Consider the following 24,479-nt stretch of genomic DNA (forward strand, 5'->3'; position numbering starts at 1 on the left):
TGTCAGCTTGTGTTTTAGAATTTTCATACATTGAAAATCCCGATATTTCTCAACCATGGCAGGTAGTACTGATAATAATGTAAGAAACAAAGCTTAGTTACAAATATATTAAATTTACGTTACAATTATTAATTCGCCTCTCGGAAATTCCTTTTGCTATGAGAGACTAATAATGTGCGGAATAAATGTAATTTCCTCCTGAGCATTTCTGCAGTGATCGTCATCTACTGTTAACAGCTCTGAGCCAGTGAAAGCAATTCCACATTCCTGTGGAAACAGTGAGTCTATCCATCCATTGAACAACCATTTTTTATCCACATCAGTGGGATGATGGGCTGAGCTAACCCCTAATCAGGATGTGAACTCACAACCTTCTGATTGTGAGCCACTCACTTTCCTGCTGAGCCACCTGACCGGATGAAAAAAAGTTATCTTTGTTAAAAAAAAATAATAATTTTAATTTAACATTCAAGTTTGTGGTCATGCCACAGAGAAAGCCCATTTTGCAATGACCCTGAACTCATTTATCCGTGCTGTGCAAGAACGTGTTTGTTATCCTTGGCAGCAGGCACACAAATTAAATGATACTCAAAACGAAATGGATAAATGTCCGTTCACTCTTGCATGATGACTAGCCCAGCCCTGCCTCCAGCACTGTGTAATCAATCTCAAAAGACCGTTTCAGCACACACACACCATTCCGAGCGCTTTATTAAATGTACCGTTAACAAATTACTTATTTTGGAGCAGGTAATGCATTGTTTGGATATATGTAGACACACACGCGTATAACACGCGGCGGAATGGTTAGCACCCTGGGCTTCCAATCTAGAGGTCACCGGTTTGATTCGATCTCCCAGAGTGGCAATGAAACAACTGTGCAGGTTTATCAAATCTCCCACATCTGTCAACCCAGCAGCATAAATAGCTACAGCACAGCCCATCGGCAGGATGCATGCATGCATGTGGCGGGGTAAACTGCGAGTGTGAAGCGGTTAGTGCTACCCTGCGCTATGAACCTAGCGACACGAGTTCAATTCCAGTTTATGGCCAACACTAGTGACGATTATCTGATCCGATTCTGGGGCTCCCCGAGGTCGACTCAGCCTTAAATGAGTACCTGGTGCAGTGTGTAAACATCGCTACAGGGTAGACAAAGGCGGCCGGCAATGGTGTTGGCCACCCACCCACTCGTGTGCAGTGCCGGCCTTCATAGGTGCTCGCTAACAGCACTTGCCCCAACAGTCTGTTCAGGCTATACGGGAGATATTTTGTCTTTGTGAGTACTCTCACGATTCCCAATGTGTCTGGCGAGCCTGGAAGAGTAGACCAAATACCTTATAGAGGGGGTATCTCTCGGGTCCCCTCTGGTGGAGGCCCTTTTGCTGGCAGTGACGTGAATGAGCAATTGCAGGGCTGCGCCTTTGGATTATATATATACCCATGCAATAGCTTCCAAATAAGAGCAGAGTATTACTAAAATTCACATCAAAGGGTTATGTGGATGCACTGCATATATGTGTTGTATAAATGAATTGAGTGTTTGTATATATGCGCTATTATATAAAGTATGGTTTGGATAACAAGCTCATCAATTTAATTGCTAAATTCCAGTGTGGATGCAATGGCATAATCCAAATTAGTAGTAGACACTCAAATATCCAATTAAGTACTAAGTGGCTAATATGCCAATTAGTAAATAATGTAATTTATTACACCCCAATTAAACGTGTTTTTCGTCACTCGTTTGGCTGTCCCCCGAAAAATGTAACTGGTAAAGCAGTGGTGCAAAAAATAAAAGTCGGAGCATTATAAACATCCCATATAGAGCCTCGCTAATGACAAGAGTACGCCTTTGTTGCCATTGATTTTCATGTAGTGTAAAACATATAAATATATAAGTGGGAATGCTCTCAAGAATTTGCTTCCAATGTGTTTGATGTTCGAGAATACGGCCATTTCCCCTTGTTTGGAAAAAAAAGAAAAGCAACTGATGTATTGGAAGTGTTCTCGTGTAGATCGAGGCTCTCCGTAATCAATTGAAATTACTCACGGAAGTGTGGTAGCGAATCGTTGTTTATTACAGTCTAGGCTCACGAAGCACTCCTCTTGTATTTCACAGATGTCTTAGGAGGCCCCCTGAAGACATATAAATGCCCACTGAGGCATTATGCAAGGAAGCAATGGAGTATTTAATTTAAAAGTTGCTGTGTATCAAATAATATGCCGGCAACAAATTGTCATGCTATCAAAAAAGAGATTTGCTTGTATTTATAACGTTAGAGACATTTGGATTGCAAACATTGCACAGATCTATTCTGCATATATTGCTGGCTGCTCATGGCTTGCGGGTGATGCATTGTTTCTGGCTGTGAAAATTCCCAGCCGCAGCTTATTTTTTGCTATTGTTTCTACTTGCTTTGGGCTGAATATCAGTTCGGTGACTTATTTCCCGCCGCGCATCAGCCTGAAAAAGCATCTTATTTCAAACATGTATTTTAAATCGGAAAAACAAGCGACATTTTTCGTGTTTTGTAGCACATAGAGAGAGAGAGATAGGGCTACGTATATAAATACAGCCAATGCTGCCATTAACACACAAAAAAAACCCATCACAATTACACGTGTGGACGCTCCCAGCTAGTGGAGGTTTAGTTACATGCCTTGAGTGGATGGTGTCTGGCTGGTATTGAATTGCCTTAATGAGACATTTGCATGATTTATGTGACATCGCTAACCGTTGGCTCCAGCGAAGCACACGGATGCAACGCTGTATGTCACGGGCAAGTGCACACACGGTGGCACTTACGTTGCATGGACAAGGCGTCCGCCCACTCAATTTCCAGGTGAGTGTTCGCGATCGTAAGGCATAGCCGAACCAAACAAAAACACAAAGGGATCGTAAAACGAACACGCACGGCCATCCAGTTGTCTCGTACTGCGTCTCTGACACGTTGATTTCAAATGCTCGAATGCAATTTGCTGCGTCGCTGATTAATTTTTTAATATTTTTTTTGTTGCGAACGCTACCCCCCTCTCGCGATGAACGACAATGATCTTCAATGTGTGTCCTCGCAGACAAACCAACCGTCTTTATTATCCACGTCAGCCAGTTAGCTCACGTGGCGCCTCATGCGCTCGTTTGGGATGAAATATTGGTGTCGGCGTTGTAATGCACAGGAGGTGGTCCAAACGTTTTGAGAACAAGACACTCGGCAAAGTCTAACGAAGTCTAATTTGTACTTTAATATTCAAGTAGTGTGTGTTTGATTGAGTGAGTGTTAAGAATGTCTAGCCATACTGATAAAAATATACATCAACATAATTCTAATTCTGCATATATATGGAAAAAAATTGCCACTGGAAACTAGGCGTGTAACAATAAATCACCAGAAATTCAATGAGCTGCCACGATTCAGGTTCACGATTGAAGAAGTTCGTCTTATTGTGTCTCATTTTATCATCCCATTGGTCGGTGTTCAAGAAACACAATGTTTGTCTCAATAGTACCGTTTTATTCACACTGTTAATCTAAAACTTAACACAATTGTTACAACTTTCATCAATTGGAAAATACTAAAATCTTAACACACGTGGTTTAATGTGTCCCTGCTTGAAAATGTTTGACCGTGCCCCAATTTCAAATCAATTGGTATCCCACGTACAGCGTCAGTACATTAATTTGCCCATTGATTTTACATCTGAGTGTGAATGGACACTATTGGCTGCCCTTTTAAAGTTTGAGTTGTGCGATATTGTGCGTGGGGAGGGGGTGGGGGAGAGAGGGGTGGGAGGCGAGGTCTACGAGGAATTGGGAGTTCACAAGCGTACCACGGACAGCTCCCACACTGGCACTCCTCTTTGTCATTTCCCGCAATTGTTTTTTATTTATTCTGATTGCTCTTCTTGAGGAGCGGGTCTCAGAGTGCGGTACCTGGACCAGCACCGGTGGTGGTCCGTCACGCTCCTCCAGGTGCTGCGCGGGGCTGTGATGCAAACGCAGGTTGTTCCGGACAATTATAATGCCAACGTGCATGTCATTTGTTTCGGAGGTTAATGAAATGTTTTACTTGTGATATTTAATTTCAAAATGAAGTTAGGTAAAGTACATACATTAAACTGCTCCAAGCCTCCCCCCCAAAAAAACACCTTGAAGCTGTGTTTATTTTTTTTATGTTCCAGTAATAAAATGCATTCTGAATTGCTGGTATTTATAAATAAGTGGATGTGTTTTGTCACCAGGGATGTGCGGTCCGTGGGAAATGTTTGCATCGGCTGAGTGGCCCGCTGGCCAAACAAGTTTGAGAAACGCCACTCTATGGGCATCGTGCCACCAGACGGATGTCTTGCTTGGTGGAGAATGACCCACGTAAGTTGATGTCACAGAGCTACCTCTGAAATCCCTTCACGTGAACCTCTGGTCCATACAGTAGGGTACGGGCGGTGGGGGGCGGGCAGCAATCGCCCACCCCACCCTTCTACGCGAGAGCAATGTTCACTGCGTCACAGTCGAACCAATATTTTAATTTAGACAAATTTTGTGCAAGTACCACACTGAATGTGATGGGGTTTTTATTTTGGGGGGGGGGGGGGGGGAGGTTTCCGTCGCCATTGATGAACCGAGGGCCATCAAGTCACTACACTTGTGAACCCGGTTTAAATCACAGGCAGCTGCCTGGATTCGGAACCCAGGACCTCATCGGTCGCAACTTCGTGCTCTAAACCTCTGAGCCACTGAGCCACCCGGCCACCTCTCGTATGTATGTACTACGTTCAACTTCTTTTGCACCGTACATAGCCAACCGCATTAATTGGATGTGCCGGGGTGGAAGGACATAAAACTGAACGCAACAACAAGCAGTTCTGAAGAAACGAGAGAGTGTTGATGTGACGACCACCCACCTCGCTGACGTAAATTCCCAAGTCCTCTTCCTCGTCCGTGCGGTAGCACACAGTCAGACCCAGCTTTTCTTGCCTGAAGATCCGGTACAAAGCCACCTCCTGGGGAATTCACATAATGAGCCACTGGATGGATGGCGCGCGCGCGGTCGGGATTTTAAAAGTGAAAAAAAAAATGAAAAAATCGTTCCTTATTCTGATCAATTGCCAGGCCCGGTAAGGCCATCGCGGGGAGGCGATACAAAGTAGGGCAAATTGTGGACGCACGTAGAGTTCTTCACCCACAGCCTGTGTCACCCACCCATAGCTTAATATGCATCATTTACAGAGGTCTCATTTTTCACGAAAATCCGTGACAAGGTGGAGTAAGCGGGGCCTTGTACGCTGGATGTATCTATTTATCTGCTTATTTATTTATATTCTTGACGTTGTTCGTAATCTCCAGCGGCTGTGTCATGGGGGATACAGAATGATGAGGTGTGGGGGGGGGCGTGGAGTGGGGGGGGTGGTGGATGCAGAAAGGTGGTAACGCTGCTTCAATGGTAGAACGAATACGAGGAAAGCGTTCCGGTGTAGTGCTTGTGTTTTCTCTGGCGTTACGACTTAAATGAGTGACCGTGGGTTCAGGCCAGGCACAACTGGAGGGGACACGTCGCCTCGCACGTACCCCCAGAGCAGATAATCCACTGCAATCCTGTTTTGAAATCGTTTTTCACCGGCGAGCGTCGTTAAAGATTTATGGATGGCTCATTGTAAGGCAATCTTACTCCCTAATCCTCAGTGGCGTGATGAGATCTGAATGGACACGATTTGAGGCGGAATTCATTTCCAGGTTGGCTGTTTTGTGATACGTAACCCCTCGGCATGCGACTGTCAGCAGTGCAGCTCGAACAAGGTTTGCCAAGACTTGTTCGTTCACCCTCTGTGTATGTACATGTACTAATAAGCTGCGGAAGTAGTTTTTTTTTAAACTACATATTGGTATTCATGGAATTTAATTCACAGTCTGTACCTCGAATTGCATACAAAAAGGCCTCCAAGAGGGCCCCTGTCTCACTCGAAATGAGCTGTCTCGCAGTAGACCCTCCAGAACAGATGTGCAAACGTAAAATTAATAAAAAAAATCACATTATGTAGTAAATTATATAACTTCATATGAAGCTATACACACGTATATATGTATATAATTCAGGCCCCATGTTGTAAAGGGCAGTCTCCAACTCATATAATGTTCTCTCTCTCCCAGGCTTCTTTATTTATGTGCAATGAAGAAGGTCTATTGCCCAAAAAGTCACCTATAAGTATTTTTTTCTCTTGAGGCCACAATGATTTTGATAAATGTGTTTAGTTCGTTGCGATCTGTCCATTGTGCACCATTGCCAATGCAGTATCAACTAATTTTGTGTTTGATAAACATATTACGGATGAGTTTCAAACTCAAATATTTAGGATGTAAAGGTGTTTTAAGGACCTTATACAAACAAGTACCTTCTACAAACACAATGAGGGTCCCCCTATGGGTTCCCCCTTGTCACCAGTAATAGCCGGAGAAATTTGAATCAGACGCCATCCAGACATCCACCCTTCGTCCTTCCCTGTGGAAGAGATATGTGGATGACACTTTCGTCATTTGGCCACATGGCCTCCCGGCTTTGAACCATTTCCAAAGACCACATCAATTCCAGACACCCATCCATCACATTCACCATGGAAGTGGAGAAAGATGGCAAGCTGCCATTCTTGGATGTTCTGTTTGAGAGGAGGACTGATGGCTCCTTGGGACAGTCTGTTTACAGGAAGTCCACCCACACAGATTCCTACTTGAAGCCTGATTCCCACCACCACCGGCTCAGAAGAATTATCTGATCAAAACATTATACCATAGAGCTCATTGCATTTCTGACCAACACCACCTGACCAGTGAATTGAAACATGTACATCTAGCCCTCAAGATGAACGGTTACTCTGACCGTATCATCCACCAAGCTGTTTCTCCCACCATACAGAAACAACCACTTGATACTCTGATCAAAATCATCACACTGCCATACATAGCAGGCGTTACCAAAAAGATTTCCAAAATTCTAAACAAATACAAGATCCAGGTTCGGTTCAATGCAGTACACAAAATCCGTGATCTGATCCCATCCGTAAAGGACGTCATTCCTGACTTACAGTACCCCGGTGTTTACAAATTGAGTTGTATCTGCGGTGACTGCTATATCGGGAAAACGAAACGACATATTTCTGACCGAATTCGCGAGCACAAATCAGATTTGAAACACGGCAGAACGAATTCTTCGGCCGTAGCTGATCATTGTTTCAACACAGCGGGTTCTCATGACATTGTTTTCTCCGATACCAAAGTACTATGCAAACCTCCCGGTTACCAAAGATTTGTCCATGAAGCCATCCAGATATACAAACATAGACACAACTTCAACCGAGAGGATGGTTTTAAATTAAGCAACCACTGGAAAGATGTCATAAACCAAGTCAAAACTTTAGCTCCCCTATAAGTGCACAACCTTGTTTCCCCCCTTTTTTTCCATTGCCCTCGTGCAGTGAACCACCGCATCCCCCGAACCCTCAGCATAACAAAAGACGGATTAACTCAGCCCCGCACCTCATCGTCATCCCCGGCCTGGCTCCTCCCCCCCCCCCCCCCCCTTAACCTGTACATAAGCTCGGGTGTCTCAGAGCCGCTCACTTGATGCAGCTATCTTGCTGTGACTATTCCACCTGAAGACGGAAGCTTGTGTTGCCTCCGAAACGTCGTTATTTCATTTAGTTAGTTTATTTTATTATATTATTTTATTTTTATTTTACCTACGTGACTTTACCGGAAAAAAAGACAAAGAGTATGTTTTAAGGACTGTTAGGATCTCGTAATAATTTTCTAGGATTTTCAGATCATTTACATTATGTAATTTTTTTGTGTCTTTTGTATGAAAAAAAGGTGACATTACCCATGCCATATGATCCCCTTATTTTGACAGGATAATTGTGGTTGTGACATCACGGAAGTGATGTCACATCCACATATGATCCCCTTATTTTGACAGGATAATTGTGGATGTGACATCACGGAAGTGATGTCACCTATTGTGACGTCACGTTATGGATCAATCCAAAACAAAGACATTTTCGGATCATCTGACATCTCATATCAAACTCCAATTTTTCTGACTCTCAGGAATAATCCAACAACACACACACACATATGCATCGACGCGGCACGTCATTGCTTGAAGCATGTTCACAAAACGCGTTGTCGCCTTAACACAGTTCTTCAATTTGGCAATTTTTTTGCACAATTCGGGAACGTGCCTTCCCCCCCTCCCCTCCCCCCCTCGTTTCTGAGCGGTCGACGACAAACTACTTTCCTGAGCAGCACGGCTGAGCTGTAGGAATCAGTCCGCGGAAGGATACAGTACGCGGGACGATACAGTACGCGGGACGATAAGTACGTAGCGGCAGCGTCCTCTCATCTCAGAGCTTTGTCCCGCTAGAAGACAAATTGCAGGCTGAGTTCATCGTGCAAATGTGATTCGAATTGACATTATTTATTCCTACCACGTAGCGAAAATATATGGTAGTTCTATGTACGCGATTTCACATAATGCGGCACTTTTTTTTTTCACGAACGCATCTACCACGTTTTAAACGAGGAATTATTGTACATGTAGTCTACTTGTGACTGGTATCAAGCTTTTCCTATTTTCAAGTGGCTTTAATATCACATGCCATGGGATGCAACTCATCGGTTCACTGATGATGGGATCATACAATTTTTTAAAGCTTTCATCGGATGGCTTACAGCGATTTCGAATAATAATAATAGTCTGAGCCTGCACGATATGTGAAGCCAACTGCCAGGCCATAATATATGGGGGTTCCGACATTTGAAAGATTTTGTTTTATAGCTGTAAGGATAATCTGTGGTACTTCTGGAACATAATTAAACTTGATATCACACCAGTCGGTCACAATTGTGGGCATGCATATTATAACTGGACTGTAATAAGAGTGACCGCTACATTCACAGAGGTTGGAGATCACGGAGATGAATCCTTATATCTTATGTTCAATGAGCGTGCGGAGCTGTGATGGGATTTGAATTCAAGGCCCTCCTGCCTGCAAAGAAAATGCCCCTTTGATCCACCCATTCGCCACACGTAAGTGTTCTCTTGAGAGAAAAAAAGTGCCAATGTATGCACATTGTTACGCATTACGTACACTTATTATGGTTACACCAGCCCACAGGGGATTATTGTGTCCGTCCGTCCGTCGTGCATCCAAAAATGGGAGGGGTGGGGCTGGGTGGAGTGGGGAGGGTGGGGAGGGAGGGGCTGGGAGGGGGGTGGGAGGGTGGGGAGGGGCTGGGTGGGGAGGGTGGCGCTGGGTGGGAAGGGTGGGGAGGGGCTGGGTGGGGAGGGTGGGGAGGGTCTGGGTGGGGAGGCTGGGGCTGGGTGGGGGGTGGGAGGGGTGGGGCTGAGTGGGGAGGGGCTGGTCACCCTGTGGTGCCCTTATAAAACTGAACGTTTAACCTACTCACGCCGGCTTGTGCCCGCCCTCACAGTCGGGCATATTTGCGGAATACACCACGTGGTGCCGCCGTTGACCCTGGCCATTGACCGAGCAACCCAACGTTCCTACCAGCTCCCTCCGCAGGAATATGTTTCATTGCTACGATAGAGTACTCCGCATGTATATAGATGAAGGTGTAGCCCTGCAAATGCCTGCTCATGCCGCTGCTGGTTGATGGCCCTCCACTAGAGGGAGCTCTAGAGAGTCCATCTAGAGGATGTTTTGGTCTACTCTTCCAGTCTGGCCAAACCTTTTTTTCTTCTTCTTGCAATCTACTGAACAAGGTAGCTGTGGTGCTACCCATTTATACTCCCGGGAGGACATAGGTGTGAGAATTCGTGAAGCTGTCCCGTTGTTTCAACTGCTGAAAGATCGGGTCGAACCAGCGACCTCTATAAACGCACGCATTTGAAGAAAAGAAAGAAAAAATTTGCCCTGTGGCCACATCTGCAGCGCTGAAGTTATGCTGCCTGCTGCACGTATTTGATCGTACACTTATGATTACCTTTAATGCAGTGGTTCTTAACCTGGAGTACACGCACTCCTTGGAGGTACGAGATACCCTCTAAAGGGGGGGTGGGGGGGGAGGTGCGAAACATGGCAGGTACTTTTTCTTAGCAGGTAAATAATCGAAAACACCAATTAAGCACGGGCACATACGTACAACTACTTCATACTCTCTGGTTCTTGCGGCAAAGTCGCGAAAGCTTCAATTCAAGACTACAACTACTTTGTCCATCAACCAATGGGGTGCAAGGCTGCAGTAAAAGTTTAACAAGCCTTTCAATCGACAGGGCCGTGTGTGACACGCCCCATTCTGCTGCAGGCCCCGCCCTATGCCCCCGCCCACTCCTCCGATCACAAGGGTCAGGGGCTTGTTTCATTTGGGGCCATTGGTCGTGGTTGAGGGGGGGGGGGGCTGTGGATGGAAGGGTGAGCACGTTCGAGGTGGGGGCAGGCTTCGCCACGAAGACCAACATCCCTCTTAGAGGCAGCAATATGATAACAATAATAACAAGTAAAATAGAGATTCACTTGAAATGTTCACAGCTAAAGCGGCTTATTTAGAAAAATTAATAATTACCAAACAAATACAGGACGCCCCCCCTCCCCCCCCGCTGCTGGTAACAACTAATATCACTGGAGACTTTCCCGAACAATTGAACTGCTCCATTACCTCCTTCACACTGTGCTCAACGGCACCCCACAGAACTCATCGATGATTTTAATTGATTTCATTTAAAAAAAAAACATCCATCCGGACACGACATGGACAACCCGCGTGGCTCCGTGCGCGCCACGTGCGAAGCTCTTTGAGACCTTGGGCAGTCTCTCTGCCGAGCTCCTGGCTCCTGCCTGCCTCCCCACTGCCGCACAAAGGCAGGCAGGCCCATTAATCATGAGGCACGAGGTCACGGCACAGAGCTGCTTTACAATGCATGGACAGAGAGAGAGAGAGAGAGGCGAGTCCGTGGAGTCAGGGGGGGGGGGGGGGGGGGGGAGCGAATAGGAGCAAACCCAGGTCTCCAACACAGACTATATTAATCTTTCTCGTCAATGGCTGCCTCCGTACGATATCAGGAACAATTGTGAACTCATCAACGCACAATTCCCTCCGAATGCCTGCAATGAGATGTAATTGTAACAAAGGTAGCTGCTATGTGGTTTATGCTTTCCCGATTTATGTTTTTTTTACTTACATCGGTGGCAATATTAGCTTCGTACGTTTGAATACGGATCATTTGAAGTTGAGCCTCTCGACAATACACGAACGTATAAGTGCAGCCATGAAATTGCTCACTCATACCACTGTTGCTGGTGTCAGGGCCTCCACAAGAGAAATCACAAGAGAGATGGTGCACTGGATGGTGTTTTGGCGGGGATGATTGGCCTACTCTTCCACACTGGCCAAATATATTGGAAGAGGTGGGAGAATCCACATTTTACCTCACCGCACACTGTGATGATGTTATCCATTTTTACTGCCACTCGACACTTGCAATTCCCCTCCCATCGTCTCATTTCCATTCAAGAAAAGCGTCAACTCGTATCTGTTATAAATTTGGTGCTGTTTATTGCTGGTTGTTTGGCGATTGGAGCCTTTGGGCCCCGTGCTCGGTGTTTTTCTATACATTTGGTCTTTATTGTATAACACAAAATGAGCAGCGTCAGTTCATTGTTGCACGTGCCATTACATTGTGTAAGGATAACAGTGTCGGGTGGCCTCTCCTTGAGGAGGGTCTTGCATTTGGCTGTTTGGCACGTGGGAGGACACTGGAGGTACCTTTGCGTAGAAACCAGAGCACACAAAGATAACAACAACAACAAGAAATCCCGCATTTCGAAGAATCCATTTGCAGCCCTCGTATTTCACGGCCAACCTAGCAGCCCAGTGAAGCGGAGAGTCTCACAAATGTTGCGTGATCCACCAAGCCCCTTGGTCCGCTTCGGTGCCGGATCACAGGCACGAGCCACCGCAGTCATCGGGCGACGTGAACGCTTCGCCGTCGCTCGCGATGGATGCAGGTGCGCACAGTGGTGGGCATACACTCACTAGGATGCGTAGCGCACTTAGGTTTTCTCGCATTGAGGTTCAGAGGCAAGTGCTCACACGGAACTCTAACAACTGGGTCCTCATGTACCGGTGGGCGCGGCTCGCCTAACAACCTATTCAGAGTACCTTGCGCTCTCCCGTCTACCTCTGCACTGACGTACGTAGAGGGGAACACGTGGTACGGGGGAACGATCACAAATCGGGGACATCCCAATGACCGTTAAAGCCCGGACGCGTCGCCGCTTACAAGGGATGAGGCTGGCCATGGAATGCCAGCCAAAGGAGGCAGCGTGCTCGAGAAGAGATGGAGTTGCGAGATTAGCTCGCACGTGAGGAAATGGTCTGGATTGTGGCATCGTGGTAGCATGAGGGATGGCGAAAGTGTGGCGAGGTCTTTATCCAGTAGTGGCTAAACATTGTTGACGATCATGATGAGCCACTTCATTGATCTATCACTTGTCGCTGTTGAAAAATAGCTGTACGATATATAGGTCAGTCAGCCTTACCTGGTAAAATAAAAAAGAAAACAGTTTAAATGTTAGTTTGGATAATGATGATGACGCTGGCTAGATGTAGTGAAATGAGTCATTCCAAGTATATTTAAGTGATGCTCTCGGGCTCAGTACCATTGTAGTTGCGAATGTTGCCCATCAAGATATGCAGATGCAACGAGGATCTTAAAGTCTCTTTTCAAGTGCGGCAGTGGCACGCGTGGGGGATGAATTTCACCCGCACGTTGCCGAGGAGACTGGCGCTCGCTTATCTGTGCGCTATTTATTTTTAGTAAGTGGAATTTTAACGCTCGTTATAATGCAGTGGTTTCGGTCACGGGATGAAGTAAACAAGCGGAAAAAAACATCTAATTTAATTGTGCGGGACAATTTTTTGTTTCTCAGCCTGTGTGGATACACACATTTAATCTTTTATCTGGCCATTATAGTCCTTATCTCAACGTGTTTCCCGCCATCTTATCTCATTGTTGTATTCCTCACTTTGTGTTATCTCCCGACCCTCTCGAGGTGCAGGATATCGCGAGATCTCCACAATGGTGAGCGGAGCATTGGCGAGGCTGTAGAAGGGGGGATTGCCTTGTAAAATAATTTCATTTTGTCAGAATTATTTTGGCGAATATGATTATTTTGTCTTTCGTTTTTGATAGGTTGACGTTGAACTAGAACCCATATTTAACAGAGAAGATCCTTGCCTACAAAAATCCGGCAGTTGTAAGCATTGGTTCAAGCAAACCCAACTCTCTTAATCAGACCCTGAATGTTGAAACTGCTAAATAGTTGACAAAATATATATATATTTTCGTCAAAGAACAGACATGTGAAGTGGTGGTATTGTCTAACTTATATACGTTGTTAACACGGTAGTATAGTTTTGCAGTTGGCTGGGAGAGATTTTAGTTTTTATCACTGTGGATAGCCTAAGGGGCCGTCCATAAATGTTGTACGATTTTTGACCCCCCCCCTCGTCACACGGCGTCACAAAAAGTCAGACCCCCCCCCTCAAATATGACGTCACAAAGCTCTGCCCCCCCCCCCAAAAAAAAACATACTTCCATTTTGAAATTTAAACATGCTTCAAATCGCTTTAAACTATTGTCATTGTAGTGCGTATTTAATGTGGCGCTGCACTCTGATGTTGTAGGAGTGTAGTTATAATAATTCTATATTGATTTAAAGTTGCGCATCTTGATGTGACGTCACATTTCTCAAACTCTCCCCCACCCCTCGTCACAAAAATCTGTCCCCCCCCCCCCAGCTGCTTGACGTCATTAATGGACGGCCCCTTAAGAAACTGTTCGGGCAAGCGCTGTTAGCGAGCACCTACGACGGCCGGCACGGCACACGACAGGGTGGGTGGCCAGCACCACGCCCGGCCACCTTTGCCTCCCTCATGGCGATATTTACACACCGCACAGGGCACTTATTTGAGGCTGAGTAGACCTAGGGGAGGCTCAGGACTGGTTAAGGTAATCGTTCGTGCTGTTGGCCGTAGCGCAGCGCGCTAACCGCTGCACTCACCGCTACTCTGGATACATCCAGACACAAACATACGTGACGTTCGCTGCACATGCAGCAGACTACTGTAGGATTAAAGAACGTATAACAGAAACTGTTGAAATGTTCGGATCAAGTGTCTGGTGGTTCACGAGTCCCAAATTCCTCAGAATTGTTTTTGTTATGCAAATCACGCTAGGATTGAGATAGCTCACGTGTACGAGTAGAGCAAAACCTGTTTTTGGGAGATTCATGTTGCTCACACCGGCCTCGTTGGTTGTCTGGAATGGCTTCAGTTCACAGGATAAGGGCGCACAGATCCTCGTGGACGATGGTACTGGTTCGTCCCTCACCATTCCGACATCCTCCTCAGCCCGTCGTTCGAGGTGCATTGTGTGGCACATGGGGGCAGAAGAACGAGCCATCTGCTGTGATCCTGCTGGATGAATGAGGCTGTAAGCAGTAGCTCCTTTGTTGTCGCTAAACCCAAAAAAAACTCGACACGTTCACCAAACGTGGCCGTGGCCTTGACACATAAATATATCATGGTTGTTGGGCAGTGGCTCTTCTTGTTGATGAACATAGTGGCCAGAGAGATCGATTGGATACTGAGAGTTGGAGAAGCCAGTTTACACCATGGGGTTTGATGATAATTATATTTAAAAACAATTTCTAATGACTTCAAATTGGCTTAATAATCTTCACTTATTAGCAGCTATTACAGACAATTTATTTTAAATAATCGAACATGTATTACCGCATCCGTATAGAGAGTGATATTACACAATGTTGATGGAATATTGCATTATTGTTAGTCCTGTTACAACTAAGTTTGCAAAACCTGCATTAACACAATGAACGTGGTGATAGATTCCGGGGCCCAATTAACATTCTAATAGATTCGGAGAGGCTGTCAATGAATATGAGGGTCTAAAGGGTGGTTGTAACAGGTATGTGTTGTGAGTCGTGCCCTTTATATAAAAAAGCAAAAGTCTCAAATGAGTTTTATTTGTCTCGGCTTGAAAGCAAGGACAGGTCTGTTTTTTTATGCAAAGAGAGCTCATATAAATGTGAATAAAATATTCTAGCGCACCTAAAACGAATACGACAACGTGCATTTTCAGTGTTTGAAATACGATTTGTATTTTGTTAAAACGTCTCAATGAAATCTAAGTTCGGCCTGATGCAGACCAGTATTATTATTAGTTCCGTCCACTTTAGGAAAAGGTCTTCCACTAGAACAGGTTGAGCGATGGAATCAGCTCCCAGTGCAGTTGCTGGGTGGATGTGGTACGTTCAAGAGTCGTGAGGGGTGGCAGGAGTGGCTTAGCGAGGCCTCCATCCGCCAGTGGCTTGATCGTGGCTGATGATGGTGGCGATGTTGTTGATGATGAGTTTCATCTGGCCAGGTAAGCGCAGGAGCAGACCTCATTCGTCCGCCTCTGTGGTGGCCGTCCTCTCGGACCACGTGGCCTCTTGTTTTTTGGCTGCCTCTGCCGTTGCAAGTGTTGACCATTGACCATCAATCCCTTCGAGCCGCGTGGTCCCCCGCTTCAAACCCACCCGACTTTTGTCGGCCAATATGATGTTGAATTCGCGTCCGTTGTCCGATCCGTGCATTCCCCTCTTGTCTCGGTGCGATGTTTCCACGCACGCAGCTCTCCATTCCGTTTAAATCCCGCACTTTACTCATTCTCGCCCAGAGGCCTTCCTATTAGGTGTTGTGCAAAATCGCCTGTGTGTTGCGTATCTACAAAATTGACAATGCACATGCTGGTCCAGATGTATTGTGACCGCCCCCCCACCTCCCCCATTTAATTAAGCCATAACATATTATTCCTTCGCTTACCCATTTCTATTTTCACACCCATTGGTGTGAACAAATATTAAGTCAAAGGTTGCGTTATCAAATATTCGCCTCGGCTAACGGCGACCCACGGCGGTGGGCGAGTTGCTCAGCGAAAGTGGCAGCTGAGAAGAACGTAAAGAAATAATTAAATCATACCCTACAGTGGGGGGGATGAGAGTGTTGCCCACACATTCACACAAACAGCCCGGATGGGTTTTTGTTGTTGTTGTTGTTGCGTTCATCTTTGGCTGCTTGTCTCTGAAGGCTCAGAGAAATCAATGACTGCGGCAAAACTGCAGTTTTCGCCATAGCCGTGGGTTGTGTGTGTGTGGGGGCACCAGGAATGTGAGCTCTCCCCTTCCTCCCTTAACATTTTTCCATTTTTCTTGCTATCAGCTTCTCCTTAGTCAGCTGTTTGTGAGCTGGTACACGGCTCCGTGGGATGGAGTTCAACAAAACCACGTTGGCTTTTTGTGTTGCCAAAGGTAAAGGCGAAGGCGCAGCCCTGCAATGTCTCGCTCACGCCACCGCTGGCAGAAGGGCCTGCACTCAAGGGAGTTCTAATGAGCCCCTCAAAAGGTAATTTCGCATACTCTTAACTACGCTACTTGGGCTACTCTTCCAGACAGCCCCACGATACGTGAACCTGCTGATCGGCTAATTGTGACGTACCAGTTCGTAACGCTGGGTGGACAGAGTTGGAGGGGATTTCAGAGCCTCGCACCATTGTTTCAACTGCCATGCCGAGAAATTGATATTGAACTGGTGATCTCTGGATCCCCAGTCCAGTGTGCTCACCATTACTCCACTTCAGCGTTTGTGTTAAACTCCCGTCATTATACTACTATTTACTATTTTTATTTTACCAGGTAAGGGCCCACTGAGCTATATAGCTCTTTTTTTCAGAAGCGACGTGGCCACAAATAATAGCTCCATGAAGTGGCTTATAACGTGGAGAAATTACTCGTGTTATGTTGATTCTAAATGTGGGGAGAGAAAACCGGAGGACCTGGGGAACATGCAAACTCCAAACATGCAGGCGTCAGGGTCGGGGTCGAACCCACAACCTCCTGTACACCAGGCGAGCTAGTTAACGTCTCGCCATCAGTCAAGCAATGAAGCTGACGCGGTGCATGACTCTTCTCAACCGCAGTCCTATACTTCATGCTTTTCCATGGTTTATATAGTCTTCGATGGCTTAAAACAATGTTGCATCGTTACATGTTACACATGCCCGATGATTGTTAAACTCGTCTCGCAAGATGTAGACGACGCATATTCAAATGAACAGGGCTGTCTCTACACACACATGATTATCCGTGTCATGTGGGGCATGTTTAGCAATCATCATGTGCATGCAGCATGCAATGACTTACAATAATTTTGATTGAAATGCAGAAGATTCGTAGATGAACACTATGTACATCTATGTTTCATTAAAAATATTTTTTAAATCGGGCCATGCTGTCGTGTGTCCATGAGTTGACAATAACATGGAATGTGTAGATAATATTAGTCCTCTCATCTCAAGGCACACGAGGGGGTGGGTGACCAGCACCATGCCTGGCCACCTTTATCTCAATAGTGGTAATATTTATATAGAGCACCAGGTACTAATGTGAGGCTAAGTCGACCTAAGGGAGGCTCGCGACCAATTCAGATAATCGTCACTGGTGTTGGTTGTGAGCGGGAATCGAACTTTGGTCGCCAGGTTCAGTAGTGCAGTGTGCTAACCACAGGCGCCACCGATCCCCACATTTTCACATATTCGCACAGCGAGTGGATGCTCAGTCTCATCCCCAACTTGTTCTTTGCTTCAAAATACAGGAGGGAGGGGAGGGAAAGTGTGTGTTTACAATGTGGAGGAAACTATAATATTAGCTACGATATTTTTCTTCACATCTCTCCTTTCAAATTATAATATTCATAATGGATACACGCCTGGTGGCAGGATATGGCATCGGAGGTAACCACCACAGCACAGTCCTCAGGTGCTGGAGATGACTCATTAGCCATGCTTATCGCTTGGGGACTCGGTGGGGGGGAGGGGACCCACTGAGGTTAAGCTCCAGATGCGTGTGGAATGATGGTTACGACAATGTGCAGAAAATTATTTCGAATCCACCGAGAATTTTACCTGTTTTGCGCAGACGGCGTCATGACACCGAGTGCCCGAGTTTAAGTTCCCCAAACACTTATTAGAATAAATTAGTTGCAAAGCATATTTGAGAAGAAGAGGATGAAAAAAATGGACAATCTTCTGCGACCAGACACAGGATGGACGTGAAAGTTGTGTATGTTTAAAGCACAAGGTAATGTGGGGGTTTTCTGGTGGATCGTCAATTTTAATACAGTTTGGTACGATTAATTGTATTAATAAATGTGTTTTTTTTCTTTTACTCTGCCCTTTCATGTAATATAAATTGTTACAAAATGCAATAGTGTTTCGCTAAAGTGATGCAGCTGGTCAAAATATTGTTTGAAGAAAAAAAAAATACGCCAATGTTTCTCTCTCCTCTGCACGGTTAATGGATTTGTCTCATGTAACACGTTTTCAAAGCATGTTTTATGACAAATAAATAAATAAACATTACAATTTTATATATACTATTTAACCAAAAAAAAGCACGACAAATATACAGATTAATTTTTTTTGTAATGATAATGCAATGAATATAAATTGCTCCAAATAGTTTGTCTGAGCTTTTCTTTGGGTCAGTTTTTTTAACTCTCTCGCAAAACTCAATTGCACGGACACTAAATTTGTGAATGCATTTGTTATGCTTCGTGGGACCCTATGCCATTTAAACTTCAATTGATTATTCGGTCAATATTTAGTTTAACTCAACACTGCACAAAGCGTGTTAGCTTTGAATGCACTGCAAATTTAGCAGTTGGTTTACGCATCAATGGCATTAGAAGTCCCTTTTAAACATTCAGTGCCCGTAAAACGATTAAGGTGCAGGCTTGCTGGGTTCAGATTTGGGTTCATAGCTCAGTGTGCTATTATTCCCACATGACCGTTTCTTATCATTTGAATGTTATTCTAACTGGGATCCTGCCAGGCATTAATTAATGCATCCCAGGCATGCTCGGATGTAGGTAAGGGATGTACCTGGGCTAACCTCAGCTCGGCTCTCCAGCCCCCTCCACCAGCTTTACAATGTTGTCTGAATGTCATTCCAGAATCTGGGTCAAATTTGGACAATTCTATGCACTGGGCATTGGCCATGCATGCATTCAATGGTCATCGTCATTCAGTGTCCAACATACCAACCACGTCGCACCAATAACGACCATGTGTGGGCACAGGCCCTGGCACGGTCGATGACAGTACTTTGATCATCAGCTGTGCACGAGCTCCTCTAGCAGACGACATTGGGGCAGATGAGTGAGGTTTCCCCTGTTCTTCATCGCGAGTGCAGTTTGTGTTCTGGGCCTGACCAATATCACCCCGCTTATTAAGGTTTAACTTTCGGGTTAGGGTATCTATCGGAAGCATAATTAATGTTAATGCTGTTAGATATTGGCGAATTGCTTTTGGGCTTGATTACAGTTGTCTGGCAGGTATTGACCAGAATTTAGAATCAAGTACATTTCCAAATGAGATCATTTTACCAAGGTTATAAATAATAGAATATAAATATGTGATGAATGTTCAAGAATAATCCTGAATTGAAAAACAAAAATATTTGTGCAAGTATTAAAATGTCAGCCATATATTTCAATGGAGAATCTACTAGGCCTGCCATTCCCCATAGGCCTTCTCTTGCCTGAATGCCAGGCCCCATGCAATGCCCAGACAAGATTTGCCAATCCCATGATCCAATTAGGAAATGTAATCAATTCTAGGAATCGAATAACAGTCGGTGGCTAGCAATCGTAACAATCACTCAGGTTTACTTTCCACTGATGTTAGGCCTGCCTAAGAATGGCAGACCTAACATCACAAAGCTCAATGTACAGCACACCTACAGCTGTGTCACCACTCCCCCAAATGTGTTCTTCTATGCAGAAAAAATTGTTAAGATGTATTTGCTTCAAAAGCAGAGATCCATGATCTTGCATTGGCATCAATCTGCTCTGTGTGTTGTGCTGACCTTTATATATCTCATGCCTCTGCAATTCAGCTTCCATAAAAATCCTCGGGCCAAACTTTAACGTGACCATATTTGACATTTGAATCACGCAAATTATTGTGAACATTTAATATGGATGTGCCAAGAGTAACATAAAGTTGTTGGGCTTTAGATATACCGTACCTTGTATTGTTATTCAACATATATCAAGGTCAAAGTCAAAGTGATTTTCCGGCTCAGCTTGAGCATAGGATGGCAATCATTTCCTGTTAAGCCCTGAGCTAGTTGTGGGAATTCGAAATTGCTATGGCAGGGGCAAGTTTATCCACGGGACAACCACTGTTAACTTCCATTAAAAAAAATGTTGCTACTGACTTTAATTACCCAAGAGGGAACAATCGGTGATTAATTTCCCCGACAGGAAACTTAAATTTCAGCGTTTGGATTGCAAGCTGCTCGTTCCACAACTGTGCCACCCAACAGGTGTTATTTTAGAATGTATAAGTAATTTACTCGGCAAACTTGCCATAGAAACAGAGAGAAAATGCAACCGAGCACGAGAATAACATAGAGAATAAGGATTGCCCGGTGGAGATTGATAAAACAAAAATCTCAACCACCAATGCACGAACACCACTCGGCATCCGTTCAGCCGTACGACGCGTAGCACTTGCCTCAAATTCCACTTCTGCCGCCCTCTCTGCCTCTTGCTGCAAGCTCGTTAAGTATTCCTGTCCATCGTTACACTCCTCCGCTAGGATTTGGCTGCAGAGATGAGCAGATGACACACACGAGGCATTTACATGTCGTTAAGCGCATCAGTATTCAAAACATTGTTTAATGATTAATTCAAGATGTTTAACCCCTTAATGCATAGCTTAAGAGTGTTAAGCAGCGTTGGATTGTCACCAGCTGCTGAGGCTAGACAATTAAGGTGTTTCTATATCATCATTGTCATCATCATTTACCAATCGTCAGCCATTGTCTATCCACTGCTGGATAAAGGACCTCTCACGCCAATTGAGATTAAACATTCTCGTGTAAATCTGTAATTTGTTGTAAACATAATATAAAATACTGCAGGATGGATCCTTATTTTTTATTTATTTCAATTCGTAAAACAATCTCACTGGGTGCGTCGTCTTTAACGTATAACATCGTCTCTTGAGCAAACGAACCTTCTAAACATGTCCCAGCAGATGGCTTTAATGACCCACCGTTCTCAATGACAATCGTCACTTCTCAATGAAAATCCACTTTTGTGCGTGTGTTGTTTTTTCAAATATGACAGACACGTGGCAAGGGATCGCAGGGAGCCAATACTCTTGAGACCCTGCGATTCAACTCGGCGATCGAGTGCAGCGAGTTGATGGTCTCAGTCCAGTCACAAATTAACTCGCAGGGAATTTAAATGATCAAATCTGAGCTTTCTCTCAATGTCGGAGGCATTCAACGATCAGCTTCTCTGAGTAATTGAATGAATTGTCACAATTTTGGGTCACGATTTGATTAAGAAATTATTCCTTGTTTCGACTGCCCTGTTTGTGCTGTACATTTTTGTTCTAATTAATCCATCATTAGCATATCATTTGAATACATTGCAATTGGTCAGTTTCTACCCACAATCACTTTAAGTCGATTAATTGATAGATTCCGACGTACCTATAATTTGTAATATGCCATCTCATTGTTTCACAAAAAATACACGATTGATGAAAATTTCATGTATTATTGAGTCAGAACACATCATCGACAAATTTCCCCTTCGATCTTTCGATGGAGGAATGGAACGTCCTCACTTTGTGTCACCAAAAGCAAATCTATGACGTGCCTAAAACCTCGATTTAGATTTATGATCGTTGCTATTTCAACACAGCCATCCGCAAGAAGAAAGATAATTGGGTAAGGACAGGCTTACAGAAGGGACCTTTGAAAAAAACCGTCCTTGACATTTCTATCCGAGGCAATTCCCCGAGTGTGAGCATTGCGGCGATACATTTATTTTTTCCTCACACCTCCGGTAGCCCAAGTGGAATACAATAATTCCTGAGAGATTCTAAAATGGCTGTAGCATAATTTTGTTGTGATGCTTGTTTACCTAGGAAAGTCTCATTGAGTCTCAATGAGGCTTGCTGCTGTGTGTTATCCCCATTTAATAATTTGCAAGTGATATTTGCAGCTTTGAGATGTTTTTGCCAATACCAGTTACATGTTGTTATTTTTTTTATCACAGCTATGAGTGCAAACTGGAGACCCACGCAGTACAGGAGGAGACCATTCAAACTCCACACAGAAATGCACCCGAGTTGGAAATAAAAGCCAGGTTCTTGTTGCTGTGAGGCACCACTAGCGCCACCCTGCCGCCCAGGGTTCATATACTGGTGCCGTAATCTTCCTAAATCTGCTTATTGTTTCACGAACATAATCGTACTCTGAAGAGTTTGAGAAAATGTGTCCGAGCCGACTTGCGGGAATGCCGTTCCTTCGTCATTGATTCACGCAGTAATTTCAATGTCCCCCACAATGCGGTCAACTTTCCCTCTCATTTAGATGTGCTTCATTGCTCGCCGTGCTTTAATCATCCTTTTGGGCCACCCTGGTTACTCTTACAAGCGAGAGATGACCCCCCCCCCCCCACCCCCACCCCACTCTCGTCATTTTTCATCCCGACCAAAACAACTCAACCGGTGGCGGGGGCCGGAGCAGCGGCCGCTGCTGCGCAGCCACTCACCTGTCGGGCGGCTGCGCGGCTCGCGGTCCCGGCGTCACCGCGGGGACGGTCGGCGCGGTCTCCGTTGCCACGGCGGCCGTGGCTTGCTCCCTCGGCTTGCCGCCCTCTGGGACCGGGGGGCACTCGGTCTGCGTGGCGGCGTCCGCTCGCGGCGAGGGAGCCGTCGTCCCGACCGCCGCCGCCGCCACCGCCGCCGCCGCCGTCGTCGCAGTTGGCGTTCCACCGACCGCGGCCTGTGACCCCCCGTGGGCTCGGGGTCGCAGGGGGGCCTTCCGCCGCACCTGCATGGTGATCGGCTCTCGGGCCGAGCGCAGGGCCTCCACCGCCTCCTCATGGCTAATGCGAGACAGGTCCTTCCCGTTCACCTGCCGGCGAGAGGGGGTCCAGGTGGCAATTAGGAGCGGGACATCTCTCCGGGCGGTGGTGAATTATTAGCCGGGGAATCTCGAGCGTTGGCTCAGAGCATCCCCGGCGGGGGGGGGGCACACGGGCGCTGCCCGGCGCTCGTTTGAAGATTTGGGGACACCGGCTGTTTGTCCGTGCAGATTCTATCGGGCCGGGGTATTGCTCGGAGCTTAGGGCCCATAAATATTGGGAGTTAAAATCCTAGCCAACAAGATCAGCTTAGCCCGTTCATCTTTTGCGGGGTCGGTAAAAGATATTGCCGCCTTGCAAATTGATGCCACCTTGGGTGGAGCAGCGGTGTGCACCTTAAACCACATGCCTGGTGCCACTGGACTCTGAGAGGTGCGTCTGCCTTCATGTATAGCGAGTAGAATACCAGGGCTACCACAGCCCGACTCCAGCGCCCCTTTAAGCCGTAACTTTCACAAAGAGTTCCTCATCCTTTTGCCCATCGACCACTGAACACAGCTGGAAGTTGGGCTCTCGTCATCTCCGTTGCCAGCACCGCTCAGTGGGAAGCCGCCAACGGTTGTAGGAGTGGAGAAAAGGACATTTTGCGGCGAACGAGCTTCACATCGTGATGCGTAATCCAAAAACGAATTACAATTAAGCGTCAACGTTGCAGCTTTTTTAAAAGCAAAATAAATCATGGTTTTTTCCCCGTGTTTGTCTCTCCACACGAACTGTTAATATAATTTTCTTTATTTTTTTTTCTCTTTCGCACAACCCCAACGGCCACACAGTCTCGTGGGAGTTCGCATCATGTCAGCATCATTGACTCGATGCAAGCAAACTCCGGGCCAGTGTTTGGCATTCGGTGTCTCATCAGCAGTCAGGCTTACCTGAACCAATGCTCATGAGATACCCCTATGTTTATAGGCGAGGACCCTTTTTTATCGTCAATTATCGTCATTGTGGAGAATGTTAACAGTGGCATTAATGCCGCCTTGAGAGCCTATGGATACTGCTGGGCATGGGCGCACTTTCACATTTAATATCGCTGTTGTTCTTACTTACACGTCGGTTTTTTTTGGCCGGCATTATTAATGTGCATTTTAATCATGTGCCCTTAAGAAATGCCCCTCATTTCACGTACGGTTAATGAATGGGAGCATTATTTTCCGTCGCTCTGAAAAAAATAAATAAACCCCTCACTGATGATGTGTTGAAGTTGAAAAATAAATAAACCCCTCACTGATAATGTGTTGCACCATCGATGCAACGTACAAAGAGACATTCGCATGAACATTCGTAGAGCATTCGCATCGCGATGGTAACACGAAGCGACATTTCCCTTTCAGCGTTGACTTCTGTATCGGGCAGGAGGACTTTACCGAGATAGCGGCGGAGCAGGGGCCAGCGAATT

At 45.6% G+C, this 24,479-nt stretch overlaps 1 protein-coding gene and 1 long non-coding RNA gene across 5 annotated transcripts in view; one reads left to right on the forward strand and one right to left on the reverse strand.

Moving 5' to 3' along the window:
* Nucleotides 1–24,479, reverse strand: part of LOC116951221 (E3 ubiquitin-protein ligase PDZRN3-like) — a 65,460-nt gene that overhangs the window by 21,192 nt on the left and 19,789 nt on the right. For all 3 annotated transcript variants that reach the window (XR_012946566.1, XM_032969708.2, XM_032969707.2), the window contains exons 2-4: nt 22,709–23,073; nt 20,652–20,742; nt 4,903–5,001 (exon numbers count right to left, since the gene is read on the reverse strand). Coding sequence is in view for 2 of the 3 variants with exons in the window: in XM_032969708.2 (XP_032825599.1) it covers nt 4,903–5,001; nt 20,652–20,742; nt 22,709–23,073 (555 nt within the window). In the remaining variant the exon portion in view is untranslated. The remainder of the gene's footprint in view (nt 1–4,902; nt 5,002–20,651; nt 20,743–22,708; nt 23,074–24,479) is intronic.
* LOC142930613 (uncharacterized) lies at nt 8,847–18,578 on the forward strand. Of its 2 annotated transcripts, XR_012946568.1 has the most exons (7): nt 8,847–9,077; nt 11,315–11,415; nt 13,069–13,091; nt 13,811–13,904; nt 14,346–14,504; nt 16,384–16,477; nt 18,049–18,578. It is a non-coding gene; the product is annotated as an uncharacterized LOC142930613 (long non-coding RNA). The 2 variants fall into 2 exon arrangements; XR_012946567.1 differs by lacking the exons at nt 16,384–16,477; nt 18,049–18,578 and having other exon boundaries at nt 14,346–15,103.

This window comes from Petromyzon marinus, chromosome 42 (genome assembly GCF_048934315.1).
Source record: "Petromyzon marinus isolate PM22_M1 ecotype Great Lakes invasive population chromosome 42, UKy_Petmar_22M1.pri1.0, whole genome shotgun sequence".
Taxonomy (NCBI): Eukaryota; Metazoa; Chordata; class Hyperoartia; order Petromyzontiformes; family Petromyzontidae; genus Petromyzon; species Petromyzon marinus.